At 38.0% G+C, this 27,812-nt stretch overlaps 1 protein-coding gene across 6 annotated transcripts in view; it reads left to right on the top strand.

The window, feature by feature from the left end:
• Positions 1–27,812, top strand: part of CHCHD3 (coiled-coil-helix-coiled-coil-helix domain containing 3) — a 298,333-nt gene that overhangs the window by 101,482 nt on the left and 169,039 nt on the right. For all 6 annotated transcript variants that reach the window (XR_001001671.1, XM_011941215.1, XM_011941217.1 and 3 more), the window contains one exon: positions 9,943–10,060. Coding sequence is in view for 5 of the 6 variants with exons in the window: in XM_011941215.1 (XP_011796605.1) it covers positions 9,943–10,060 (118 nt within the window). In the remaining variant the exon portion in view is untranslated. The remainder of the gene's footprint in view (positions 1–9,942; positions 10,061–27,812) is intronic.

Genomic DNA, 27,812 nt, shown 5'->3' with positions numbered 1-27,812 from the left:
TTGCTGTCTCTGGTGGTAGAGGCAGAAAAGATGAAAGGACAGGCAGGCATATTATGGAAATGCCTTATAATTTCTGTCTGACTTTTTTTTGCTTTTTCTGGTTTCTCTAAAAATGTTTCTACGTGGTACCAATTCTCCTCCCACTGTTTGCTTTAGTTTCAGTGACTATATTTTAGAAGGGTTCCTGTCATAAAAGAAGTCATTTGTAGTCTTGGATAATCTGAACCCTTCTGCCAGATTGTCTCATGTCAGTTGTATTCTGGCTCTGCTGCTTCTACATCTTCTTCTCATCGTCTGGCGCTGTTTCGAAAATACTCATCTCCATCATGTCGTCCATCTTCTGTTAATTGCTCTGGTGTAGTGTCTGTTAGTTCTGGAATTTCTCCAAGGTCCATCTTGAAATCCTTCATCCCCCACCTTCTTTTGGTTATATTCACAATCTCTTTCATGATTTCCCTGGCTGGCTCTGTTGTAAATCATGTGCAATATCTGGACACAGTTTCCTCCAGTAGGAATTTGTTGTTTTGGGCTTGATGACTTTCATGGCTTTTTCTGGAACAACAGTGGCATCTTCAGTGATGTAATCCTTTCAGACTTCATGATGTTTTCTCTGTCTGGGTTCTCTTACATAGTGTTGACAGTCCTTTTCATAGATTATCATGTCTGATGAAGAAAGGTCCTTATGACCCCCTAATCTACAGGCTGATATAAAAACATTCTGTTTGCAGGTAAGTCACCACTTTGACGTGTTCAGTATTGAATGCATGGGGTTCCGGGTGGCTAGAGGCTTCATCCAATATCAAAAGAACCTTAAAGGGTAGTCCTTTACTGGCAAAGTATTTTCTGATTTCAGAAAAAATCATCGATGACAAATCATCAATGGAACCTATCCAGAAAATAGGTTTTTATTGTGAGGACCTTCTTGTACAACCAAAAGATTGGCAACTGGTGTTTGTCTTTTCCTTTCAAGGCTCAGGGGTTAGCAGCTCTATAGATAAGGACAATTGTGCCATAAACTCAACTGCATTTGCACAAAACTAATAGAGATAGCCTATCCCTTCCTGTCTTAAATCTTGGTACTTGATTCTCTTCTTTGCTCATATATGTCTTTCGTGCCATTTATTTTCTAGAATAGGGCACTTTTGTCTACATTAAAAATCTGTTCAGGCAGTTATCCTTTCCTAATGATTTTTAATGGCATCTGGGAACTGGTTTGCTGTTTCTTGGTCAGCTGCTTCTCCTATTATCTCCTGTTATCTTGACATTTTTAAGTAAAACCTCTTTCTCAAATTATCAAACCATCCTTTGCTGGTATTAAATTCGCCTTTAAGCTGTCACATAATGGAGACTTGACTTTTCCTCAAATGTCATGAGTCTATAGGGTAAGCCTTTCTTAGCAATCCAGCACTCACATGGAAGTTGCATTTTCAATACAAGATTAAAAGATATTTCTCAAAACATGCATGGTTTTTGCGCCTGCTGGCATAGCCACATTGAAGGCTTCGTGAATTTTCTTTTCTTTTTCTACCACAGTCCTTATGCTGGATTCACTTATCTCAAAATGGCAGGAAACTGCAGCTGCAGACCTCAAGCTATGGTACTTATCAAGCAATTCAACTTTTTTTTTTTCCTGTAATGTCTTGACTTTTCTCTGCTTCTTGGGAGCACTTCTAGCATCACTGGTGACACTTTGTATGGGTCCCATGATGTGATGCAAAGTTATGGTATTGCAATAAACACAATGAAAAAGACTTGAGAACCTCAAGAGATCACTTTTTACTGCAGCCTGCAATTTACTGGAGAGACTAACTGCTCACTTGGAGACGATTAGCATCACATAGTGTGTTAAGCAGATACTCTAACTCCTGAGCTCACCACAATAGCAACAGGAGGTCCCTACTGAATTACAGCAATACAGTTAGTTAATTTTATGCAGTTATGACTTAATACTGCATCTTTACCTCTGTTTACATTTCCCTTCACTGCAGATTGTGCCATGTACAGTCTGTTTGTGTGCATACATTTTGATAAATTTTAACTTCTTGTTTGAGATAGAGTCTCGCTCTGTCACCCAGGCTGGAGTGCAATGGCATGATCTCAGCTCACTGCAACCTCTGCCTCCGGGGTTCAAGCAGTTCTCCTTGCCTCAGCCCCCCGAGTAGCTGGGATTACAGGCGTGGCCACCACGCCTGGCTAATTTTTTGTATTTTTAGTAGAGATGGGGTTTCACCATGTTGGCCAGGCCGGTCTTGAACTCCGACCTCAGGTGATCCACCTGCCTCGGCCTCCCAAAGTGCTGCAATTACGGACATGAGCCACCGTGCCTGGCCAATTTTAACTTTTAAATAATAGATTTGTGTATATTTTATGATAGTGAATGATAAAACTGACCAGAATTAACATATTTTATGCATTCATGACATACTTTAAAATTTTATTTATATTTATAGATATGTGGTTCATCTGTGAGTTTTATCAAATTGCTACAAATCTTCAAAAAATTTTCAATATACTTATTGAAAAAAATGCACATATGTGGTTCTACACAGTCTAAACCTGTGTTATTGAAGGTTCAGCTGTACTTATAAGTTCTGTAAGCCTCAATTTTGCATAATTTCTCTGTGCCTCAGCTTTTCATCTGAAATATAATTCATTTAATAGGGTTGTTGTGAGGATTAAATGAGTGACACCTGTCAAATCCTTACATTTGTACCTGGCACAAGTAAGCATAATAAATGCTAACTCTTTTTCTGTCACACATGCAGATATTGTATATGAATTCAGGCTGGGTGTGGTGGCTTTTACCTGTAATCCTAGCACTCTGGGATGCTGAGGTGGGTGGATCACCTGAGGTCAGGAGTTTGTAACTAGCCTGGGCAACAGAGTGAGACTCCGTCTCAAAAAAAAAAAAAAAAAAAACAAAATTTAAGATGGCCATATTCATGTTTATGTATTTATTTTAGATTTTCAATCCACATATATTTTCTTCCAGGATTTGAAACAATTTGAGCCGAGAAGTGTTAAGCTTCTCTATTCCCTTATTTATGTCAAGCCTTACTAATCCAAAGCTGTATATTTGTTTTGTCATGATTTTTAGTAGTCTAATAATTACTTCATTGAATTACCCAGCTCAGCTCTTCTGTTTAAAAATAGATGGTAAACAGTATCTTGAATGCTAGTTCACCAGTTTCTGACAAAATATGATGCATGAAAATAAAATTCATCGTTAGCATTAAAATGACCTTTGAGGTTGTAGTCACTCATTTTTCTCTTTCAGTGTTTGAAGCAGACTTTCTGCGTCAGGTGCATTGCAGTATCTCCTAGATATTGCCTGTGTATAATGGTCACGGTTCAACTTTAGATAAGTCATTTAGTCAAATCACTTTATCTCTAGCAATCTCTGTTTCCCATTTATTCTTTCCCATTATATGAAGTTCTTATCAACTTTCTCTCCATAGTATAATGGCCTTGTATATTAAATTATAAAGTAATTTTCTAAGCTAGAATTGTATAGAATTACTTATGTGTCAGCCTATATGAAGATAAATCTAAGTATTTGTGGATGGCCAAATGAGCAGTATCCAAATTCAGAAAAACATTTAGGGCCATTGAAAGCCAAACCAGTTTGGGAAAGGGGTGGTAATAATTTAGACTCTGGCAAACTCTGACTTAGTGTAATATAAACAAATTTTGAAAGAGCCTATTTTAAAATAACCGTGAATAATGTGAGATTTAAAACTGTCCTTACATGACCACAAAGGTGAGTAATATAGTGGAAATTAATTCCTATAGGAAAGTTTACTCTTTAGGAGGTTGAAGAAGCATGGCTTTGGAAGTCAGATCAGCATCTTTCATGCCTCTGTTGTACTTCTCAGTTTTCCTCATGTTAAAAATGGAGATAGGAGCTGGTGTGGTGGCTTGTGCTTGTAATCTCAGCACTTTGGGAGGCTGAGGTGGGTAAATCACTTGAGTCCAGTTCAAGGCCAGCCTGGACGATATGCTAAAACCTCGTCTCTATAAAAAAAAAAAAACCCAAAAATCAGCTAGGCTTGGTGGCATGCACCTGTGGTCCCAACTGCTTGGGAGGCTGAGGCAGGAGGATTGCTTGAGCCTGGGAGGCAGAGGTTTCAGTGAGCTGAGATCATGCCACTGTGCTCCAGCCTGGGCACCAGAGCATGGCCGTGTTTAAAAAACAAAAAACAAAAAAAACTAGAGCAAGTAATGCCTCCCTTATGGAGGTGAATGAAGTTCAATATGTTAATGCCCTGCTAAAGTTATCTTTAAAATTCTGTTTCTACTTTCGTAAAAACTTGAGTTTCTTTGGAGTAAAGTCAAACTGGCTAGTTTTTACCCTGGGACTGAAATATAGAGAACTAGATTTTATACCAGCTGTCCATGAAAGTTGAATATTTTATAAGTAGTTTATTTTTTTCCCATTTAAAAGGACATGTAATAATATTCATGATAGGAGATTTGGCTGGCTTTTAGGAATTCATTTTGCTGGTGTACCTTAAGTCCCTCGCCTGATTGACAATATACTGAGGAAAAGAGCTAAGTTGCTGGGGCTTGAGGTCTAAGGGCAGCACTGACTGGTATTTGTTTCATTAAGCTTAGGCAAGCTATCCAATTACTTAATGCAAACAAGAAAAGTTTACACTAAACTCCTACTTCTTTGCTTGAAACTCTAGAGAATTTAAATGAGGAGAGATATGTATTTAAAAGAAAGAAATTTACATGAAACTTAAATCAGGGGCTTAATGTAGAATATATTAGAGTAGGAGATCTAAAATATTAAGTGGGAAATGCCAATAAATAAAAAAGGAATGTATTCTCTAAGATACTTGGCCTGTTTAGTTTTGTTTTGAGATAATTCTTAAATATTTGGAAACCCAAGTTAATAATGAGAGACTTATTTTATCTCCTGCCTTTACATATAAAGTCCTGCCTTCCCTTGGTCAATGAGCCTCGGTCTTCTCTCCTTGGTGAAGTGTTTCCAAAACAACATGGCTTCTGATTTTATAGCTCCACTATCTGGGCGGTAGTATTTGGAGAGGCCAAGATGGCAGGACTGTCTCATTTGGTTCAAAAAGAGAAACACTGGTTGACAACTCATCCACCTTTCGCAGATGGCCGTTGAATAGTATAGCTCCATGCGATATAAAACCAAGGGGCCAGAGAGGAAGCTTTGACAAGAATTGGGGGCTTCTGAAAACATAAGCATTTTTTCTTTGCAGAATTGACAGCAACCGGTGACGTAGGAAACTTAAAAGAAAATAATTGCCACGCAGTATTTTGGAGGAGAGGACTGGGGAAATGGAGAATGGTACAATTTTGAAGTTTCAAATCTATTGCTTTTAATTGGGAAATGGTACAACTTAAAAGCTTCTCATCTTTGGGCACTGGACAAAACTGAACCTCAGTCAGTATACCATTGCAACTTTGTCCTCCAAAAGAATCTGAAGGCAAGTAAAATTCTTTGCAGAGGTGATTTCAAGCCTCAGAAACCCTTCTAAGGCTGTCACAGGAATCTCGCTGAAGGAAATCCTTTCTTGGTGCTTCTGGACCCAACTGGTGTTTCCTCTGCCTAAGACACTATCTTCTTCCCCATGTTGCTCAGTTAATGTCCTGTAGAGCCCAAGTTAAATACCAGTCCCAGCCATGCAGTGTCGTAGATACCTACCTAACTTTTTAAAAATAATGCATCTGTTGTTTGTAATCATGGCTCATGAAAGTGGGGACTGTGTCTCTTGCTCACTACTTTATTCGTAGTAACCAGAGTAGTCCCTCTCAACTAGTAATTATATACTGAATAAATTTATGAATTCCAGTATGTAGTTTTTGTTGAGTACTGTAGTGAGAAATCTCAGGATTACAGTACTATATCTGCCCATCGAGTAGAAATTATAACAGTATCAACCTGAGAGATAATATAATGCCCCTCTGTTTCATTTATCCCCTGCCACCACCTTTTTCAAGATTTTTTATGGAATGAGGAATAATATGTTTAAGGTATAGAGTTTTTAGAATGTTTACATGCAAGGGACCATAAGATTATATAGTAGTTCAGTCTTCAAATTTTAAACCTGAGGAAACTGAGGCTTATTAGATTGTACAGCTAAGTTGTTAATAGGAAATGAGAATTTGTTCAAAGTCCTACTGCCAAACTCCCTGATGACAAAAAATTTGGTTTCTTAAATAGTCACTGTATAGACCTTTAAAAAAGTTTTAAAAAATTTATAGACATTCCTTTAAAAACATTTGAGAATTTGTGCAGTTCTATTTATAAGGATGAATGAAAGTATAAGAATTTATTAAGAAAGGAAAATAATATTCTTTTTGGTCAGTTTGCACCACTGCCAATTCTTTTTCAATCCAGGTGTCAAATATAGTTAGGTGTTGATGTTGGAGGGGCTCTGGACTGTTGTGGCACCTCCTGTTTTAGGCTATTTAATGTAGCCTGGGGTTATATCACAGATGTGCCACATCTAACATGGCGGCTAGGCCCTTAGAGGATACGGTTTGCCTCTCTAGTTATTTCTTATATACCATAGCGTTCATTATATCACAGATGTGCCACATCTAACATGGTGGCTAGGCCCTTGGAGTATACAGTTTGTCTCTCTAGTTGTTTCTTATATACCATCGCCTTCTGTTCTTTTGCAGTTTGTTTTCCTTGTTTTGTTTGTGGTTGGAAATATACCATTTATTTGTTTATTCATTCATTCATACATGCATACGTCAACAAGTTTTTCTTGCGTATTTAGTATGTGGCAGGCACTTTTATAAGTACGGGGGATATAGCAGTGAACAAAAATAGGGCAAATCCTTGTCCTTACGGAGCTATGGACAAGAGGGAAAGGAAGCAGCTTGTGAAAGGGTCAGGCTGCTGGAGTTAGTAGAGTCAATTTGTGATATTAGAAATCCTTAGATATCATAAAAATAAAGCAAAACTTATTGGTGAAAAATTGGAAAAGATGATGGAGACGACATTGTAGTTAGTGAATTTGGAGATTGTCTTCTTCATTTCGGAAAATCACTGCTTTCTCTGTATTCCTACCTGCGTAGTGAGTACTGTTATTATTACTGCTACTTACCTAACATTTACTGAGTGTGTACTATGTTATGGGCATTGTGCTAAGTGCCTTGTTTATATAGAACCCTGTAAGTTAGGTATTACACTATTTCATTTTACCCATGAGAATAACAGGACTCACTGGAGGTTAAATAAAGTACTTATTCAGATAGGAAGTGTAGAGTCTTGATTTGGACCCAGAGTTTGCATATCTGTATCAGTCATGGCAAGCTAAATATGTTTATTTTTATTATCATGTTGAAGACTTTTGTGCTCATGTTTTGCTTCTTTTTCATTAATTTGTCAAAATCCTTATGATCCTGTATTTCTTAAAGTTGAACCATGTAGAACTCCATATATAATTAAAATCTAAGCCGTACATAAGTAAACTAAAATGGAAAAAAAAGTAGTAATTGTTAAAATAAACAGTACTTTAAAATTAGATACACCAAATGTGGTAGATACGATAATCCAGTTGTACAGAATTCATTTTATGTTCATGAATGAATAGTAGCATTTTAATAAAGGTTTTATATATGTTTGTAAAGTGCCTAGCACAGTGCTTAGTAGTTGATCCATAAATGATAGTAATTTTATTATTTTATTTTAGTTTCCACCTCACATGTAAAAATAGGTAATGCTTTTTTACTTATGGGTAAGATGTCCATAAAAATGCTTTAAATACAGTGTTGTATATGATAACCTCAGCAGTTATTTGCACAATATTCTTCTGTGGACCACTTCATTTTCGATGTTCCAGGATTTATTTGAGTACAAGTGTATTTTGGTAATTAAGGGCTGTGGTCTTACACTTTAGCGTGCATCAGAATTCTGGAGGGCTTGTGAAAAGACAGTTTGCTAAGCACTATCCCTAGAGTTTCTGACTCAGCAAGTGTGGGGTGGTATCCGAGAAGGGGCATTTCTGACAGACTCCCAGTTGATGCTACTGCAGCTGGTTTGTGGACTGTACTTTTAGAACTGCTGTTCTAGGGAAATGGTGTGACTTCTAATTATTGCTGTTCTCTTACAATTACACATATCTAGTGATGTTAATGTATTGATATCATTGATATTGCTGAATTTATTGTATGGTCCTTGTGAAATAATTTAGAGAAACTTGGTTTGTATAAGTGTCATTGTGCTTATTGCTTAGGAAGTTTCCCGAAGGTTACTTTTGCATTAGAGAATTTTGAAGTACAGATTTTAATTTGTTTCTATTCCTCTTTTTTTATTCAAGACACAAAGCTACAGAGCTTTGATTTTTAGGGGGAAAGAATTATAACTTTGTAATATATCTTGCAAGGTTATTTTTTTTTTCTGTTGTAGTTGATTTCTGAGAATTCCAGAGTATCAGGATGATGTAGCAATTTAAAAATAGTAACAAAAAATTTTATCTCGTTTTTTTCAAAAATCTTTTTAAAACTAAAATTTGACAGGCTAGTCTTGAGTAGAATTTGATGCTCACGATTCACACGTGTAAAGTAGATTTCACTCGGAATTTCACTTACACCAACATAACAATTTTACTTTTCCTTTTTAAAGCATAGCTATACCTTCAGGGATATGATGGTATAGTAGGGTTATTCTCTGAAAGAAGAAAAGGCAATCAGAAAATCTTTGTCCATGAGATTAGACTGAAATCTTTAGTGATTCAGTGATCACTGAATGCCTCTATGTTCCAGGCACTATGGCAAAAATCAGTGCCAAAGTAATTTATCTTTATCATGTACAATGAGGGGTTTTAGTGGGTTGTAACTTAATATGATCTAATTGTGTGATGAGGCTACTGACAAATCTAATGCAATCCTGTGCTTCATTAATAGAACTAGTGTTGTGTACAGATCCAGGGAAGTAAGATTCTTCTGTCTTATTTTGCTAGAGTATGTCTGGAGGGTTAGGTTTAGTTTGGAGCTAACAGATAGATTGGAGTCATTCCAGAAGTGAGGAGCCCTGCAGTTGAAAGGTGTGGTCATATTTGCATATAAGGATTGTTGGAAAATAGGGATAATATACTGGGAGGAAAGGTGTCCTCATTAGTTCCCTAACGTCTGGCTTCTCTGCTGTGATGTGACATTCACAAGGACAGTGACCCATCCATCTTGTTTATCGCTGTGTCCTCAATGCCTAGCACAGTGCCTGGTGTGCATTCAGTAAATAGACGAGTTAAGTTTGGAGAAAGAGTTGATGGTTACTTTCAAATATTTGTCATGTAGATGTTTTTTTTTTTTTTTTTTTGAGACAGAGTCTCATTCTGTTGCCCAGGCTAGAATGTAGTGGCATGATCTCAGCTCACTGCATCCTCTACCTCCCAGGCTCAAGCAGTTCTCCTGCCTCAGCCTCCCAGGTAGCTGGGATTACAGGCTTGCACCACCACGCCCAGCGAATTTTTGTATTTTTAGTAGAGACAGGGTTTCACCATGTTGGCCATGCTGGTCTCGAACTCCTGACTTCAAGTGGTCCACTCGCCTTGGCCTCCCAAAGTGTTGGGATTACAGGCGTGAGCTACCACCATGCCTGGCCTAGGTGGTTTGTTAATTACTTAAATTTTCAGAGGTCAAATGAAGATGGAATTCTTTTGGTGGGCAGATTTTAATTTTACATAAGAAGAACTTTGTAAAACTTCGTTATATTTGGCAGCCAAATTAATAAGCTTCTTCATGTATTTGAATTTGGTTATTTTAAATGCTTGGGTGGAGGCTGCATGGGGATTTACTTCTATACCTGCTTTTTTGATAGATTATGGGCCAAGATGATTTCAGCTGTTGACCCTTTTGGCTATATGCTTCTATTTTTTAATTATTTCATTTGATAGAAAATAATGTCAACTAATAAAATATTTTTTCTAACTTAGACAATTCTTGTCATTTTAGACTAAAGCAAGCCAAAGAGCTGGACCGAGAGAGGGCTGCTGCCAATGAGCAGTTAACCAGAGCCATCCTTCGGGAGAGGATATCAAGTGAGGAGGAACGCGCTAAGGCAAAGCACCTGGTGAGTATTAAAAATGTAGGGGAAATTTTCTTGCCTACAAGGAAATCTCTGATGTTTGGGAAGAGCTGAGTACTCTGTGCCAGCTTTTAGTGTTGATAATATTATTCGTGTTCTCTTTGCTCAGATTTTGATTTTTGCCTTTTACAAGTAGCTTACAGTTTAGGTTTAACCATCAAGGACTTTAAAGGCAGGTAACTCTGGAAGTATTGAAGTAAAAACCAACATGCAGACATATGTACATGTTTCATGCCTGAAGGATTGTTGTGTGCTTTTTTTTCGTTTTCTTTTCTTTTTTTTTATTCTTTTATTTTTGAGATGGAGTCTTGCTCTGTCGCCTAGGCTAGAGTGCAGTGGTGTGATCTTGGCTCACTGCAGCATCTGCCTCCGGGGTTCAAGCGATTCTCCAGCCTCAGCCTCCCGAGTAGCTGAGATTTACAGGCGCCTGCCATCGTGCCTGGCTAATTTTTGTATTTTTACTAAAGACGAGGTTTCACCATCTTGACCAAGCTGGTCTTGAACTCCTGACTGTGTGATCCACCCGCCTTGGCCTCCCAAAGTGCTGGAATAATAGGCGTGAGCCACTGTGCCCGGCCTGCCTGCTTTTCTTCTTCTTTGCCTTAGGTTTTATTGTCTTTGAAACCTCAGGGGTCAGCAATCTAGGCTTCTTTCTCTCGCTGCTGGTAACTACCAGGTGTTAGTCTGGAAGACTCTGGCAAAGGTGAGTAAGGTTTGATCAATCACTCGCTGGGGTTTAGGGAAGAGAAAATGTAGAGCCAGGGCCTTGGGGGAACAGTCTTTTCTAAGATAATTTTTTTTTAAAGAAAATATTTTTTAGTCTTTTAAAAGATTACATAGACATGTTTTTGTTGTTGTTGTCTTTAAAAGTATTACTAACAGACAGAAGAAGGTTTAAAAGGCACCCATCAATCTGTCTTTCTGATATACCCATGGTTTACACTGGTGTGTGTTTTCCTCTAGATTATTTTTTTCTAGGCTTTTTAACATATTGAAGCATTTAGATAATGCTATAGATGGTGTTAAGCCTCATGAACATTTTCCTGTGTCACTGAACATTTTTCTGAAATGCTTTTAATGGCTGAATAATATTCTGTCTTTTGTATTCAACATAATTTATTAAGCAATTTCTTATTGTTATTTAATAGATAAAAGTGGAACTGCTCTGGGTGAAACCTGGAGTGTTCACTGCTTAGACTCCACTTCAGCCTTCCTAGAAACCCAGATGTAACTCCTTGGAGCACAGTTGGGAACTCACTGGACAGGGAAAATGGGACCACAGAATGGAAAACTTTGAATGCAAGAGTGAGGGGGATTTTCCTAGTTCAGTAGGCAATTGGGAAACATTAAAACTTTATAAGAAGAAGGCCAATTTCTAGTCTCTCCCGTTCTTTACCTTGGTCACTTCTCAGAAAGACTAACCCATGACCAGCTGTAATCAGAGAACATGAAAGGAAGTCCATGCCTAAGGAATCAGTTCCTTCAGTGACAAATCTGGGGTCCAGGTTGCATGGGCAAATAGTGAAACCAGAAAGAATAGAGGTGGTAGACCAAGAAAGAAATGTCAGTGGACTGACTGGCAGTTGCCCTGAGAACCGTACATGTATTGACTAGAACAAAGGGAATAAGAGAGGTGGAAACAAAGTCAGTCATTGTGAAAGGGGAATAATTTCAGAATTAAAGACAGTAAGTTTTGAGTAACTCAACTGAAAATTAAATTTGTTGTATGTCTAAGCTGAAGGATTTTTTGAGGAAGTTGAAAAAATGTCAGGTCAGTGGGTTGAAAGGTCGTTTCCATGCATATTAAAGTCTCCAAATTTGGAAGCTAAGGATGTAGTGGGGGAGGTTAATAGCACTCATGTTTGAGGAAGGTACGAGAGCAAAACTCTTAGTTTTCAGCGGGCAGAAGAATACCTTGGTTGACATTTCTCTTTGCCTCCGAGCTTTTACTCTTTTGAGTCTTACGTTTGAAGCACTCTTTCTCTACCTCTTTTTGTCTGAATTTGGATATACTGTCTTGTTCTCTTAGTTTATGGAGACCAGCAAGATTCAAAAACTCAAAAAACTCATTAAATATATACACATACTCAGCAAGACATAAAAAGAGATTTCACAAAAAAAGTGAAAGTATCAAAAGATTTGTTACTCGGCATAACTAAAATATTAAGCAACATGTTTTGATTGGAATAGTGTATCTGCAGTCTGTTCTCTTTTACCTATTGAATCTTGTCTGTTGTTTGTCTTTACTGTTTTGTGTAGCTGGTGAAGCATGAACAACTGGCCTCGTACATTCTGATTTGTAGATCTCTTCTTTATAGATTCTGGTTGTGTGCTATAGATGACAAATTGTAGTACTCACAACCTCTATAGAGCCCTCAAAGCACTTAGGGAATAAAAGTGGAATTTATACCACAGGATGACAAGTGATGCAGAGGGTCCCTTCCTTCCCAGAGTGTTGTCAGACATTTGCATGGTCTGCCATGGCCACGGCAACATGGCTGCCTATGACATTTAGTTATTGGGCAATTCCCAATTTATTTACCAGATTTCTCCCTTTATTGTTGTTATTTGTTATTATGGAAGACATACATATTCATTGGCTCGAGATTAGAAAATAAATACAAAGAAATACTAAAATCACTCAATGTACTACAATTCAGAGATAGTTAATATTTTGGTTTATTGTTTTTATATTCCTTTTTACTTCCCACTAAGTTGGTATAAAACATTTGATTTTATGTGTATAACTGTATTTCTCCAAACATAGATAATACTATGCACGCTTTTATATAACTCTTACAATAGCCTTCACATGAAAACATTTAGGCCATGTGGTAGAAGTTTTTATACCAATAAATATGTTTTTGTATGGTCACATTTTAATGGTTGTGTTTCACTGAGTTTTTCACTAATTCCTAAATTAATACAAGAATATTATAGAACATTTGGAAAATAAAAAAATTACAAAGAAAATCAGTATTATTATAATTCTGTCATCTATCATTAATGTTTAGAGGTATAAAGTTCTTTCTGCCTTCCCCATACGTATATATTTTATACATGCTTTAGGGTTTCAGATTTTGCATCCACCACCCTCCAGACCAGTACTGTGTGGTGTGAACGGTGATCGCAAGCCTGCTGTTGTATATTAGTTCCTTGGTCCCCAGCTGGAGAGGTGGGCATCTTCAGAACCCGTAATTGATGTGGGAGTAACCCCAAGAAAGTTAGCATTGCTCCACTGTGTGTGGAGGGCCCCTATTGCTGCCATTCTTAATTCTAATATGTGGGACTCTTTGAGTGATGGCCAAGCATTGTTTCATTACTCTTTATTTAGAACTCAAATGTTGCAGCCTGCAGGAAAGTAAAGATTGGGTTTCACACATGTGAAGTAATTAAAAAGTTGTCTTTCAGGAGAACGGGGGTGAAAGCATGGGAGCTGATGTGATGCTGGGACTGTGAAATAAAACGATTCCCACCCCTTACCCCACACCCCCCGCATCTTTCTGTCTCACTAACAGCTGACATTTAGGTTTCTGTCTCCTTAGATGTGAGTCCAGGCTTTTTCTTCCCACAGTTGTTTTAGCGGCTAGCTTTATTGAAGCTCTTTGAAGGGCAAAGTCATGATGGCCCTGTTGTTGAAGTTTTAAAATAGGATCAGATCAAAACTTTCCCCTTTGGAAGAATTGCTTTCGCTGGGGAAGCTGTTAATCCCACTCTAGATTCTGGAAGAGTATACCAGCCCCTTCCTCTACTCAGCGCTGAGTGGTGCCAGCATGTTAATCAGTTAACTTTATCCAGAGGCTTTGGAAGAGGCAGTCTACTGATAGTGATTTTACCTGCAAGAAAATGTTAAAAGCAGCTCATATTCAAAATATGCTTCTTAGGAGCAGGAAAGCACCTCTGTAAAGAATGAAGACTGACTGGAAAGACAAGACCAGGGAATTTGTAAAGTTAGTGCAACTTCATATTATGTGTATTGTAAAGATCTTATATATGTGATCTTATATTTGCTGTCATTAGATTCGTTGTTGAAATTGAACAGTAGCAGGTTGGTTTTTTTGACTTTGCAATTATAGTTTCTTTTTAAAATGCCAGTTAAAATTTTGACTCACTGTTTTTTATGTCTTACTACATTATACTGGTTTAATGTTAGATTTTTTTAATTTTTAATTTTTTATTATTTTTAAAAATTTAAGTAGAGACAGAGTGTTGCTATGGATCTTGAACTCCTGGCTCAAGTGATCTTCTGCCTTGGTCTCCAGGAGTGTTGGGATTATAGACGTGAGCCACCGTGCCCAGCCACGTGTTCTTGTTATCATCACAGAACTATGTAGTATTTTCTTTTCTTTTCTTTCCTTTTTTAAAATCTAAATGTTAAAAGAAGTCTCAATTTACTTACTTAAGGCAATATTTACTTCAGTATTCTTCCATTACTCTTTGGACAGATGCTTTATTGAGTGCTTACTGTATGAAACGTACTATGTTAGGTACCAATAATCTATAAATAAAAGACAAAATCTTGTCCTTGAGGAATAAAAGGTAGAAGATACATTAAAAATAATGTTTAAAAATGCTAAGTCTGTTATAGAGCCATGCTACTTATCGTCTTGTGAGGATTCTCACTTTTGGGAAGGCCAGGACTTTGTCTTTCTTTTAACTAATTGCTATGTCTACATTTATTTATTCAACACATAATTGAGTGCTTAATATATGCCAGTGCTGAGCAAACAGTAAGCAGTCAATAAATATTTGTTGATTGAATAAATGACTAACTGCATCTACTGAAGCCCTGGAAATAGGATGAGAGGAAATGGGGAAGAATAGAAAAGATTTTCTGGGGAAAGGACCCCTGAGCTGAATCTTGAAGTATGAGTAGGATTTGCTCCCAAGGTTGAGGAGTGGGATGAAACAGCCTCAGGTATTGCAGGCAAAAGCATGGAAACATGGGGACAGGGGGACACTACTAGAAGTTGCTGAGTGGGAATCCTTGTGGCAGTTAGAACATAGTCTGTTCTTTAATTGTGTGCGTGTGCTGGGGGTTCACGACTTAACCCGTCTGGCATGGCCCTAGGTCCTGTTTATAATTGGTACCTGATTGCCACAAAAAGTCTGTTTTGCCAGTCTTACGGTCTCTATTTTAACATTAATGCTGGTCAGTGGTTGTGTCTAAACTGCAAAAGAGAGGGTGTATAAAGAGATATGTCCAACCTCCTATCCCTTTATGGTCGAGACCTCAGTTTTTTAGTTTCTCTGAGGTCCCCTTGGCCAAGAGGGGGTCCATTTAGTCACTCATGGGGCTTAGGGTTTGATTTTTAGCTTACGCTCCATAATGAAGTATGAAGGGGAGAGCAGAGGAGGAAATGGCAGGAAGTCCAGAGACCAGTTAGAAAGCCCTGTGTTAATCCAGGTGAGAACAGGTGGTACCCAAATTAGGATATGGTAGCAGGGATGCAGAGAAAAGAAGAGGCATAGGAACTATTTGGAAGGTAGTATTACTAGGATTTTAGGTTTGAAGGGTTAAGAGAAACATCAAGACTAACTACAAGCATGGTTTCTAGTATCAGCAACTTCATATCATTTTAAATACAAAAATTAGCAATCAATGTAAAGAATGTCCTGGGCTAAGCATAGCGTGAAATTTGACTTCGGTGTAGCATTGAGGAGGGTCCTGGCCTCAGATACTGCACTAGTTTATTCAGCGCTTGGCAAAAACATTAGTCAGATCGTTAGGTATTTCTGTCCCTTTCTGCATTATCCTTCATCACATATTTATTAAACACTTACTGTGTACTAGGCACTATTTGCCAGGGATGCAAAGATGAATTAGATCTGGTTGCTTTTCTTCAGAGTCTGCAGTTAAGTGTCAGGTTTGTGGGGAAGGTTATTCTTGCCGTGTGTATTTTGTCCCAACTTAAGTTATAATTTTTGAATTTGTAAAACCTTATACTGTAGGAAAAAAAACACAGTTAAAAAAAAAAAAAGGGTGGGTGAATGCATAAATTTAGTTTTTGCAAATTTAAGCGACTGTTTCTCCAAAATGTCACTTTTCATCCTCAGTTTGCCTTTTGTCTGAAATGCACCAGTGAAGCAATCAAGAAGAAGAATTGATTAATTTTGTGCTGTGTGCCTTTCAGTTCTGTGTTTTGTTTGTGCTTCAAACTGTGACAGTTGAAATTTCATGGTAAAAAAGAAAAAGGTTTTGAATTTGGGGTATAGAGAAAAATGACTAAATTAAAGGAAGCAGATGAGAACACTACTGCTGTCCAAGTGAGGTTCTATCCAAGGGGGAAGGGGTACAACTGGGGTTGTAATTTTGAAATGATCGACATGCTTCATGCTCAAAAGTTCTGTGGAAGAGTAAGAGTGATCACTTGGGGTTTTTAGTATCACAGAAATTAACCAGGTGAATGAAGTTGCAGTGTAAGCGGTGGTTTCCCGGGTTCTTTTACTGGGCATTTAAAGATAATTTTAAAAATAAATCTGTTGTTTTTGGGTGCAATTTAGACTTGAATTATAACCTCTGTTAAAACTCTCTCTCTGGTTATGTACGTTGTGTACTGGTTTTCTTGCCCTAGACACTAACCTCCAATTTTTTGGATATGTGTAGAGTATCAGTTTGCTTTGAATTCCAAAAATGAAGTTAATGAATTTGAGCTTTTGCTTTTGACAACTATTGAAATATGGCATTTCCACGTTATATTGGAAGGATTTGGGCCATTGAGGTGTTAGACATTTTCCTCAGTGTTATTGGTGAGAATGGGCTCTGGGATCCATCTGCAAGTCCTGTTCTTTCTGACACTTGCTCTCTTAATAGCTTACCAGGAAATTCAAAGAGAAGTATCCCTCACAACAGGTGAGAGCCTCCTGTGCCTTTGGATTTAGCAGGCTGTTAGGGCTTCTGGGGCAAAGCATTCAGATTCTGTTTTCTCCTTTCTGTTCTTTGTTATCATGTGTGGCCTCTACCTCCTGTGTGTTATGGCAGCATTATTATTATTATCAGCTGGAATGCAGCCTTATGAAGAGATTGTGAACCAAATTTTCTGTGGAGTAGCAGGGCAGCTTTAGGTATGTCTGCTACTGCACTGCAGTGAAAAAGGAGAAACGTCTTTTATTTCAGTTTGCCCGCCTAGGCTGCACGTTAAGATCCCAAAGAATGAATAGGACTGCAATTACAGATTTAAACTTTGCTTGTATCCTGAAAACTTGCCCAGATTAATATATTTTTCAAATGTACATTGTCAGACCCCCTTTCCTCATCCAGGTTGGCAAAAATGCCTAGGTTCTTTTTTTTTTTTTTTGATACAGGGTCTTGCTTGTTGCCCAGGCTGGAATGCAGTGCATGATCACGGCTCATTGCAGCCTTGACCTCCCAGGCTCAAGTGATCCTCTCACCTCAACCGCTTGAGTAGCTGGGACTGGAGGCACATTCCACCATGTCTGGCTAATTTTATTTTATTTTATTTTGTGTGTGTGTTTTTCTTTTTTTTTTTTTAATTAAGAAACAGAGTTTTGCCATGTTGCCTAGGCTGGTCTCAAACTCCTGTGCTCAGGAGATCCTCCCTCCTTCGCCTCCCAAAGTGCTGGGATTACAGGCGTCAGCCACGGCACCCGACCAGAAATACCTAGGATCTTAACATCACCGAATAGCCTCCGAGAAGCACAACATTATGCTGACTAGATATTGAGGGACCTGGAGGTGGAGAACAGTGGAGTGTTCTGGTCCTGGAGATCTCACTGCCAAGACTCAGGGGGCCTATCACGTGAACACAGTGTCGCCATTCTCCAAGGAACTGTGTCAGACTGTGTGACCTTTTTGACAGTGATTAGAAAAGAGGACAGCACAGTTGAGTAGAATGCCATTGATGTTCTTGGCAACAGTTAGTCATATTTAAAGACAGCTAGGGAAAATAACTCTGCTTAGAATGTGTTCTCATATTTTCTAAGTGTGCTTTTGAAAATTCATCAAGTTACTTGCAAACCAGTTGGATCAGGACAGTTCTTGTTGAGTGGTGTCCTAAGTGTTAGCTGTGTTAACTTATTGACATCCTGTCACTTGGGTCATTATGGGTGTCCAGGGGAGATATGGAGAGCACTGTGTAAAAGTCCATAGGCAACTGCAGTGCAAAGGGCTAGTTATAATTCCATCTATTTATGATGACCTGGCATTCATTGTGAACATACTTACTTCATTGCCTGGTCTGTTGGAATTTTATTGAACTGACATCATAATCTCATTTCCTACTAAAGAGGCTAAGAAATACGGCCCTTGGTATTTGCTTTAACCTGCAACAAATTAAAAGTTAAGCATAATCAAGTCTGTCAGTCCTTAAGAATCCCAAGCATATGTTTTGCACATTATGTTTTGAATGAGAATGTAAGGCAGATGAGCTCCTTACAGTCTTACAACAATCTTTCCACATTGTCTTCATGGCTCGTCACACAACTGTCAGTTCTGATACAGTTGTTGTGACTCGTTTTCAACCTATTGTGCATGGACCTGAGGTTTAGCGAATTCGGTATTAAATCGAACAGCAAAATTGTTTACCATGTGATATACTATGTGATGTACCATGTGCAATGAGGCCTGCTTCATTTTTATTGGATATTAAATTTTTCACAGTGTTGAATATCCCAGCTCTATATTCCTTTTGTGTATCCTTGCTTTTATTGCTTTGATATAATTCCTAAATGGCACTGAGTTATGCTTTTTCTGTGTTTCTTGATGTTCTGACCTGTGCCCTGATTTGGGGGTGGGAGCAGGCAGCAGCTATCTTCATGTACCCTGTAACTATTCCCTTAACCATAAAGACATTGGACATTTTCTTGCTCACTGTACTCTTTTCTTTACTAGCTATAGTTTAAGGATGACTTCTCTTGAAAATACCAAAGGGCAGAATTACCAAATGAAGAAAGGCTTCCATTCTCTTGAGAGCAGGAATCTATTTACAAACCTGCAGTATTTATTACATACCTCATTTAGTCCATTCATCATTTTAATAGAAAAATGAGTCATTTTAGATGATTCTGAAATAATTCGAGGTAAGCTACATTGCTGCAGGCAGAATATGATTTACACAGACAGCACCATGCTATTTTCAAAAAAATACTGTGGAATGATCAGCACCAATAATTTATGATTACTTGTGGTAAACTTATCAAATGTCTTCATTGTCATAGAAATTTGTTGATTAGATAAAGCATTTAGAGTTTTCTACCTAGCTTTTCCCCCTTCTTCCATCTTTTATGACAAATGGTTACAGAGTTCCATACTTACCCTCTGCCTGTTTCAAACACTGACTGTAAATTTAATTCCAGATTTGTGTTTAATATTTTCTTGATAAGAAAGAACACCAGTCAGTGTCATGGGCTAGTTTTATTGGAGATGATAAACCTACTCATATACATTTTCTGCTTAGAAATTAAACTTCATCCATTTACAGTTTCTTTAGCCCAGTGTATGCACATATTTTAAATACCATCTTACCTATCCATAGGTTACATATTTGACTCTCAGGAACACAGCTAATTCATTGCCTGGAACCATAGCTCTGAACCCCAAAGGCATCACAAAGTGATTCTAGCTAGTGTCTTGAAGCTTATGAGCTTTGTTGATAAGCAGCATCACAGTAAAAGCCATATTTGCTTTTAGATTTAGTTTTTTGTTTTTTTTTCTTTTTTTCATTTAACTAAGAGCCTTCAACTCTAGTATCTCCTTGGGTGTTTGATATGGGTAGACATCTATCATTCATTCTTATTAGAGATGATAAAAGAAACATTCAAAGAGACTGTGAAACTAAAGGTTGTACAGAGATAGAGCCAGGGTTACAACGCTGATCTTCTGTGCCGAGGTGATCTTATTTTGGGCACAATTTAGCAAGTTTAGTTTTGTTGTTTTTTTTTTAACGTGTAATGGATTTGATTTATTACGTTAGAAAGGGTGAGTGGACATTTAGGTACATGGACAAAGAAGAAATCACTGCAGCTAAAAGTAGAAAAGGTAACTAATCGTCATGCATGTGATACACTCACAGGAAGTAAAACACACACACAGACACACACATACGAAACCCATAGCATTATGAGCCTACTTAGCATAGAGGCAGGCAGCCTTAACTGCTTGAATAGGCCTTGTGTGTTCTTGCTTAGTAAAATAGTGTATGCACAATCATAATAGTATCAGGGATTGAGAATAATCTGTTTACCAGCATGGGTGAGAAATATTAGCACTACCATTTCCATCTAAACCATTTTGCATTTAAAAAGTTCTGGCATGTCAACCTGTAAATTTCAGTATTAAAAGACATTCTCTTATGTGAATCCCTGTATTGCAAAAGATACTGGTCAAAGGAAGGGCTATTTGTACACTTTCATCAAGTCATTTTTGAATGTTCTTATTTAAAGAAAGTTTTCTGTGGCCTGTTACACTTTGGGAGAAGTGGTTGATATAGACAAAAAAGGACCTGGTTTCTAGCAATTATCCATTCCCTTGGCCTCAGAGGAATACTAGTATATAAAGGCAGAAACTTTCTCTTTTTTTTTTTTTTGAGACGGAGTCTCACTCTGTTGTCCAGGCTGGAGTGTGGTGGTGTAGTCTTGGCTCACTGCAGCCTTCTGCCTCCCGGGTTCAAGTCATTCTCCTGCCTCAGCCTCCTGAGTAACTGGGATTACATGTGCGCGCCTCCACACCTGGCTAATTTTTGTATTTTTAGTAGAGACGGCGTTTCACCATGTTGGTCAGGCTAGTCTTGAACTCGTGACCTCATGATCCACCCACCTCAGCCTCCCAAAGTGCTGGGATTACAGGCATGAGCCACTGCACCCGGCCTCCTCTTTTTTATGTCTAACATAAAGTCTTCATTTGTGGGGGAGGTAAGAGATGATCCAATTATTTTGTCAATTATTCAATTTTGGATAATAAAGAAGCATTAATCTGGGAGAATGCTTGTTGAGAGTAGAGGTAGGCTTGCTGCGAGTATTTTTAGGAATAAATGTGATACACATTAGCAGTGTCTACTCATGTAGTGAATTCAGTCACTTTTATATTTTCATTGAATTTTATGAGAAATTTAAAGGAAGACAGTCTACAGTTTGTTTGTAAAGCCAAGCTCTGAATAGAGTTTGAAAAACTATGCCATTGACCATTTTGGATATTTGTTAAGTTTAAACAAACAAACAAAAAAGGAAACAAAAAATTGGGGATGTAGTTGTGTAATTGTTAATGTAGTTTTCAATTATACTTTCTAAATCCAAGAATAATTATCTCAACAGCAGGTGAACTAATGTATTAAAAATTAGTTTATTTCCAAAAAATAAGCTCTTTTCTCATAGCTCTGATAGAATGATAGGAAAGAGCTGGTAACTGATCTTACTTTATGTCTACTATTGCAAAAACTAACAACTGAGTATTAACATTGCTAGATTATGTGTGCGTGTGTGCGTGTGTGTGTGTGTGTGTGTGTGTGTGTTTATCATCATTTGTGTTGCATAGGGTAAAGGTAGAGACAGTAAGAAATTAGAATTTTAAAATTTCTTCTTAAACTTTTTACTTTGAAATAATTTTTAGCTTATGGTAAAGTTGTAAGAATAGTAACAAAGAGCTTAACTCTGATTCATCTATTTTTAGACATTTACCTTACTTTATCATTCTATTTCTGCCTACATGTATTATATATATATATAATATACATAATATATAATATATATATTATATATGGGGGAGGGGATCATTTGAGCATGGGTAGAAGACATGTTTATTTACCTCTTAATACTTCTGCCTCTTAAAAATCAGTGTTTCTTACATAATCAAGTGTAGTTGTCAAAATCAAGAAATTTAACATTGATGACTATTTTAATATTTAGCCTAGATTTCAATTTTGTCAATTATTTCAGTAATGTTCTTTATAGCAACTGTTCCTCTGGATACAGGATGTATTCTAGGATCATATATTGCAACTATTATAATTGTTGTTTCTTAAAATTCCATTTTAAGCATGATTTGCAAACAGTATTAAGATGAATACTGTTAACTTCAATTTATGAATTACTGCTGTCATTGCTAGAGTTTTAGTAAGAAGAAAGTGGAATGGGCAAAAAAGAGGTGAAGAGTTTCATTCAGACCTATAGATTAATATTCTGTATTGTGGGTGAGTTGAGGAAAAATCATTGTTTTGGAAATTTTCTTTTCATGAACTAAAAATGCTTTCACCAGCATCTGTATAGATCCCATATCTTCAAAGTGCAGCAGGCATCTATGTTGCATCATTAAAAACTTAGAGAATAAACTCTTCCTATATTTTGACAATTTTTGAATAGTAATATCATCTGAAATAGCCTTCTCGCTGTCCTTCCACCCTCCTCTTCCAGGTACGACTCCATGCAATTTTAGGCAAATTGCTTCCTTTTCTTTATGCCCTTTGTTTCTGTCTTTTTAAAATGAGGACAAGGTCGTTAATGTAGTTCTCTTTCAAGTCTCTTACCTTGACAAATAAATATCTAAATATAGGAGTTCTTACAGAATGCTAAGTTCTATATACGTATAAATTGAGTTTTTATAAAGTAATTTTGTTTCATGAATAGGTTACCAATTCCAAGAGTCACATTTATTTTAATTTTCTTTGGTTATTAAAAAAGTCCATTTTAGAAAAAGAAAAACAGTTAAAGTTGAAAGCCTCTATTTTCTTGGTTAAATTGGATTTTTGTTATTGAATACTTATTCTGATTAGTAGAAGTGGTTTAGTCACAGGCCAGGCATAAATGCTTTTAGACAGTCACTGAATTGGAAGTGTCAACATGAGAGAGGGATCCTTTTCTTGGAAATGGGAGCATGGGATCGTTCTACTAATAGTGTTTGTTGGCTTAGAATGAAAACTCAGAGCTTTGTTAGGAAAATAAACTTAAATTGGCAACAACCTGAGTGTGAACCTGGAGGGCATTATGCTAAGTGAAATAAATGAGATACAGAAAAACAAACACTATGTTCTCACTTGTATGTGGAAACTAGAAAAGTTGAACTCTCAGAGGCGAAGAATAGAAAGGTGGTTGCCAGAGGTTGAGGGCTGAGAGAAGTGGGGAGATTTGGTTAAAGGGTACAAAGTTTCAGTTATAAGGTAGATGAATAAGTTCTGTGGATCGAATGTACAGCATTGTAACTGTAGTTCTACAGTATTTTTAATAATACTCTATTGTATACTTGAAATTTGCCAAGAGAATGGATCTTAAATGTTCTTAACTGCATGCATGCATCGTGTGTGTACACACACACAGGTGTGAGATGATCGGTGTGTTAACTTGATTGTGGTAGTCATTTTATATTGTATATGTATATAAAGTCATCATGCTGCATAACTAAAACATACGTAATTTTTACTTGTCAATTATACCTCAGTAAAACTGGGGAAAAATACAGAACTGGTGGGAAAAATATAATTAAGTGACCCAAATTTTTGTATCACAGTGGATGAAATCCCTTTGCTGTCTCTAAGCTTAAACAAAGATTCATCTTTTTGAATGCTTGCTTGTTTTCCATTTCTTTCTTCAATTCATTAAAAGTTAATATATTTGTGAGACAGGGTCTTTCTCTCTTACCCAAGCTGGAGTACAGTGGTGCAATCATAGCTCACTGTAGCCTCTGCCTCCTGGGCTCAAGTGATCCTCCTGCTTCAGCCCCCCAAACAGCTGGGATTACAGGTGTGTATTACCACACCTGGCTGATTTATTTTTTATCTTTTGTAGAGATGGGGTGTCACTATGTTGTCTAGGCTGATTTTAAACTCGTGGGCTCAATCGAGCCTCCTTTCTAGGCCTCCCAAAGTGTTGGGATGACAGGTATGAGATGCTGCACCTGAGCCCCTTTTTGTGTTTGTTTTTTGTTTTGGCGATAGAGTCTGTCACACAGGCTGGAGTGCAGTGGCACCATATTGGCTCACTGCTACCTCTGCTTCCAGTGTTCAAGCAATTCTTGTGCTGCCTCCTGAGTAGTTGGGACTACAGATGCATGCCACCATACCTGGCGATCTTTTTGTATTTTTGGTAGAGATAGGGTTTCACCATGTTGGCCAGGCTGGTCTTGAACTCTTGACCTCAGTGTTCTGCATGCCTCGGCCTCCGAAAGTGCTAGGATTACAGGCATGAGCCACCATGCCTGGCCCTGTTTGTTAATTTTTAATGTGATCATTGGATCTTCCACCTTGCTAATTTCTGACATTGTTTTTCTTCCTTTCTAAACACCTCCTTGCTCCATGTTGAATTTTAAGCATACGGACAGTGGCATCATTAGAAAGTTTCCCATCATTCCCTGTCATGCACAGGTGATAGAAGAATGTATTGGTGCCCCAAACTGATTATTACTTTTTACCTCCTTGATGAACTCAATATATTATAAAGAGAGTGGCTCAGTTCCAACCCTGGAGGCATCAAAAAGAACAAGTTCTAAATAACATCCTCCTTTAGAATGCAGCATATTTTAACTGTGTCTCTCCATCTTGCACATCACCACTTCCAAACTCCATCTCTAACTACACATATGCTCTCTGTGTGTATGATAATACTGCTTTCCTCGTCCTCTCTTCTCCTCTCTTTGAATTTTCTTTTTTTTTTTTTTTTGTGAGCCTTAGGAACATGTACACAGAGTGACACAACAAAAGCAGGCTCTTGATGTAGTCAGGTTTTGTCCTTGTAAATGACATGGTACAAATGCATGCGGTGGATTAAAATATGTTCACCCTGACAGAAATCTTTCAGTTGAAGTGAAAAAGCGTCCGTCAATTCTGATTGCAACAAAGGTTGCTGCTGCGAGTGAGAGGGACTTGCCAAGACTGCAAGTTTTTCAAGCTCTATTCTGGAGATACATTTCTTACTTGGTTCTCAGCTTTGATTTGGTTATAATCTTGTCTTGGCATGTTCTCTTTCCAGAATACACCATTTTCATTTTTCTTTGGACTTTTCTCAAGATTTATGAAGGGGGATATTTAGCTTTTTGTCTGGCAAATAGCAAAGGTTGTTTGAGTTCCCTAATCAATAATTGTAAAATAACTAGAAATTGATCTATGCCAGTTGTAAACCCATCCATGCATTTTTTTTTTTTTTTCTTCTTCTTTTCTTTTGAGACGGAGTTTTGCTCTGTTGCCCAGGCTGGAGTACAGTGTGGCATGATCTCGGCTCACTGCAACTTCTGTCTCCAGGGTTCAAGTGATTCTCCCACGTCAGCCTTCTGAGTAGCTGGGATTACAGGCGCCTGCCACCATGCCTTGCTAATTTTTGTATTTTCATTGGAGACAAGAGTTTCACTATGTTGGCCAGGCTGGTCTTGAACTCCGGACCTCAAATGATCTACCCGCCTCAACCTCCCAAAGTGCTGGGATTACAGGCGTGAGCCACTGTGCCCAGCCTCATCCATGCATTTCTATTAATGTCTGCTATCCGTTAGAAACTGTACATAAAACATTTTTGTCCCCACATCACTGAAGATAGGACAGAAGCAAGTGACAGACAACTGTGTATTAAGGGAATGCTCTTATAGTGCTCACAGTTTGATATATGGCTGTGGGGCTGTTTCTCTAGATTTGTAGTACATACTTTGCAGGTGAAAGTCTCTGGAATGTGAATATAGCCTCATTTGGGAGTTAGAGCTCATCCCAGGTATAGGCAGAATAATGTTGTGATTTGAGGCTACTGCCAGGTTATGCCTTTTCAAAAATAGACTTTTCACTCATTTGGCATGGCCTTCCCTTTCTTCTCTATTTGGTCTGAAATTCTTAATTTCCCTCTCTCTCAAGATAGAATTAAGGGCAAATGTGCTGGAAGTGCTGGAAGTGTTTAATTTGTCAAGACCACCATTGATAGACATGTATGTTGCCCGGGCAAAAGAGAAGCTGGTTAATACTTGGATTAGAAGGACACATGTTCTCTTCCTCTCCCCGTTATGGTGATACCTGTCAGTTTGTCAGATGTTATCTTGCTACCTTGTGACTGTGGAAATTTCATAAGACCTAAGCTTCTAACTGGCCAGGGCACTATTATTTTGGGAGGACTTACCTGTGCTCACAGATTGTAGTAAGACACTTACTCTTAAGTAACTTAGAAGTGAGAGAGAAATAGTGGTCTTGGGATAAAGCTGGAAATGTACCGAGTGGCTTCAGAACAAGAATGGCCCATTGCTGATGGACTATATCAATACATCTGAGGAAAGGATATGCCAGTCTTTATTTTTCAGTCTTTAAAGTTCTAAATAAAAACCAAGTAACAGAGTAACAGATGTATCTCCAGAGTATTTAATACCATGGGACATATTTACAATATGATGTTTAATAGAATAAAAATCAGGATACTCTTTAATAGCTGTACATCTCTATGGATGGAAAGCTTCATAGTAAGATTGTTTTTTCTTTTTCTTTTTTTTCTCATACTTGTATTTTTTTTAATTATCACAGCAAAGTGTGAGATTTTTTTCTTATACTTTAATACTGCTTTTCTGTGTTTGCTGAAGTCTCTGAAATGAATAAGTGTTAATTTACAAAATACATTTTCAGCCATTAATTGTATTTAGAAAAGAGTACAATGCATAGAAAGAAAGAAGAGATTGTAAAAGACAAGCAATGGTTATATTCTTCTCCTCTGCCCTGGTGTAACAACTCTGGCCCTTGTAGGCCTCTGCGTTTTGTGGAGATGTTTATAATAAGCCCTTTTAGCCTCATGCCTGTCATACATTCAGGCTGTAAAGCTTATCAAATAGACATCCTATTACGATTTAGCTTCCCAGATACTTGGTCTGCAGAAAGAGCATGTCTTAGCAGGAGGTCCCACATATCTGTTCTTTTGGGCAGATTTAACTTTTATTTTAAAGCAATAGTTTGGCCCATTGGTTAGTTCATAAGTCTGTGTAAATTTCTCAGCCTGTTGACAAACTAGTCTTCCAAATGTGCAATACTAAGTTCACCCAAAGTAATTAATCACCTTTTGATAGGTGGCCTGAAGTTGTTTCTAGTAATAGCTCCTGTACCACGTGACAACTGGCCTTTTCATTTTCAAAACTTTATTGAAGAAAGAAAACTGAGGGCTGGGTATGGTGATTCACGTCTGTAATCCTAGCACTTCGGGAGGCTGAGGTGGGTGGATCACCTGAGGTCAGGAGCTTGAGACAGCCTGACCAACATGAGATCGCACGACTGCACTCCAGCCTGGGTGACAGAGTGAGACTGAAAGAGAGAGAGAGAGGAGGGAGGGAGGAAGGAAGGAAGGGTGCCCCAGAGGGTGTGTGCCCAGGGATGCCCACCTCATCAGATTGGAGTGGCACAGCTATTTCCCAGTTTGGCCCCACCGTTCTATTGCTATTTTAGGGCCCTAGCTCCTACTTTCCATTTTCTTGGAGGCTGGGCTTGCTCGGAGTAGATGGGGGTCAACTTACCTTGCACAATCACTGTACTTCTTGTTAGACCTTGAAGAGATCTAAGTAATCACCCTGTCTAATCTTTACCTTTTCTTCATGAAGAAAGAGGCCCAGGGCTTTTGGGAATAAACCAACAGAGTCAGAACCAGCCTCCAAGTCTCCAGGTTCCTTGTATAGGGTGTATTTCAGTCTTTGTGGTGGTTTTTCAGAGAGGCTGTCAGGATTGCTGAACAGAGAACAAGAAGGCAGGGATCTTTCTATGCATTTGGGCTGGCTTGGGATTAGTAGTTACACTGAGGGTGGGGAAGCTCTCTCCCTCTGCTGGGTAAGCCAGACACACAGAGGAGATTTGGG

Source organism: Colobus angolensis, unplaced genomic scaffold (genome assembly GCF_000951035.1).
Source record: "Colobus angolensis palliatus isolate OR3802 unplaced genomic scaffold, Cang.pa_1.0 Scaffold2, whole genome shotgun sequence".
NCBI lineage: Eukaryota > Metazoa > Chordata > Mammalia > Primates > Cercopithecidae > Colobus > Colobus angolensis.
The sequence above is the reverse complement of the archived record's forward strand: the minus strand, read 5'-3'. Positions and strand labels throughout refer to the sequence as shown.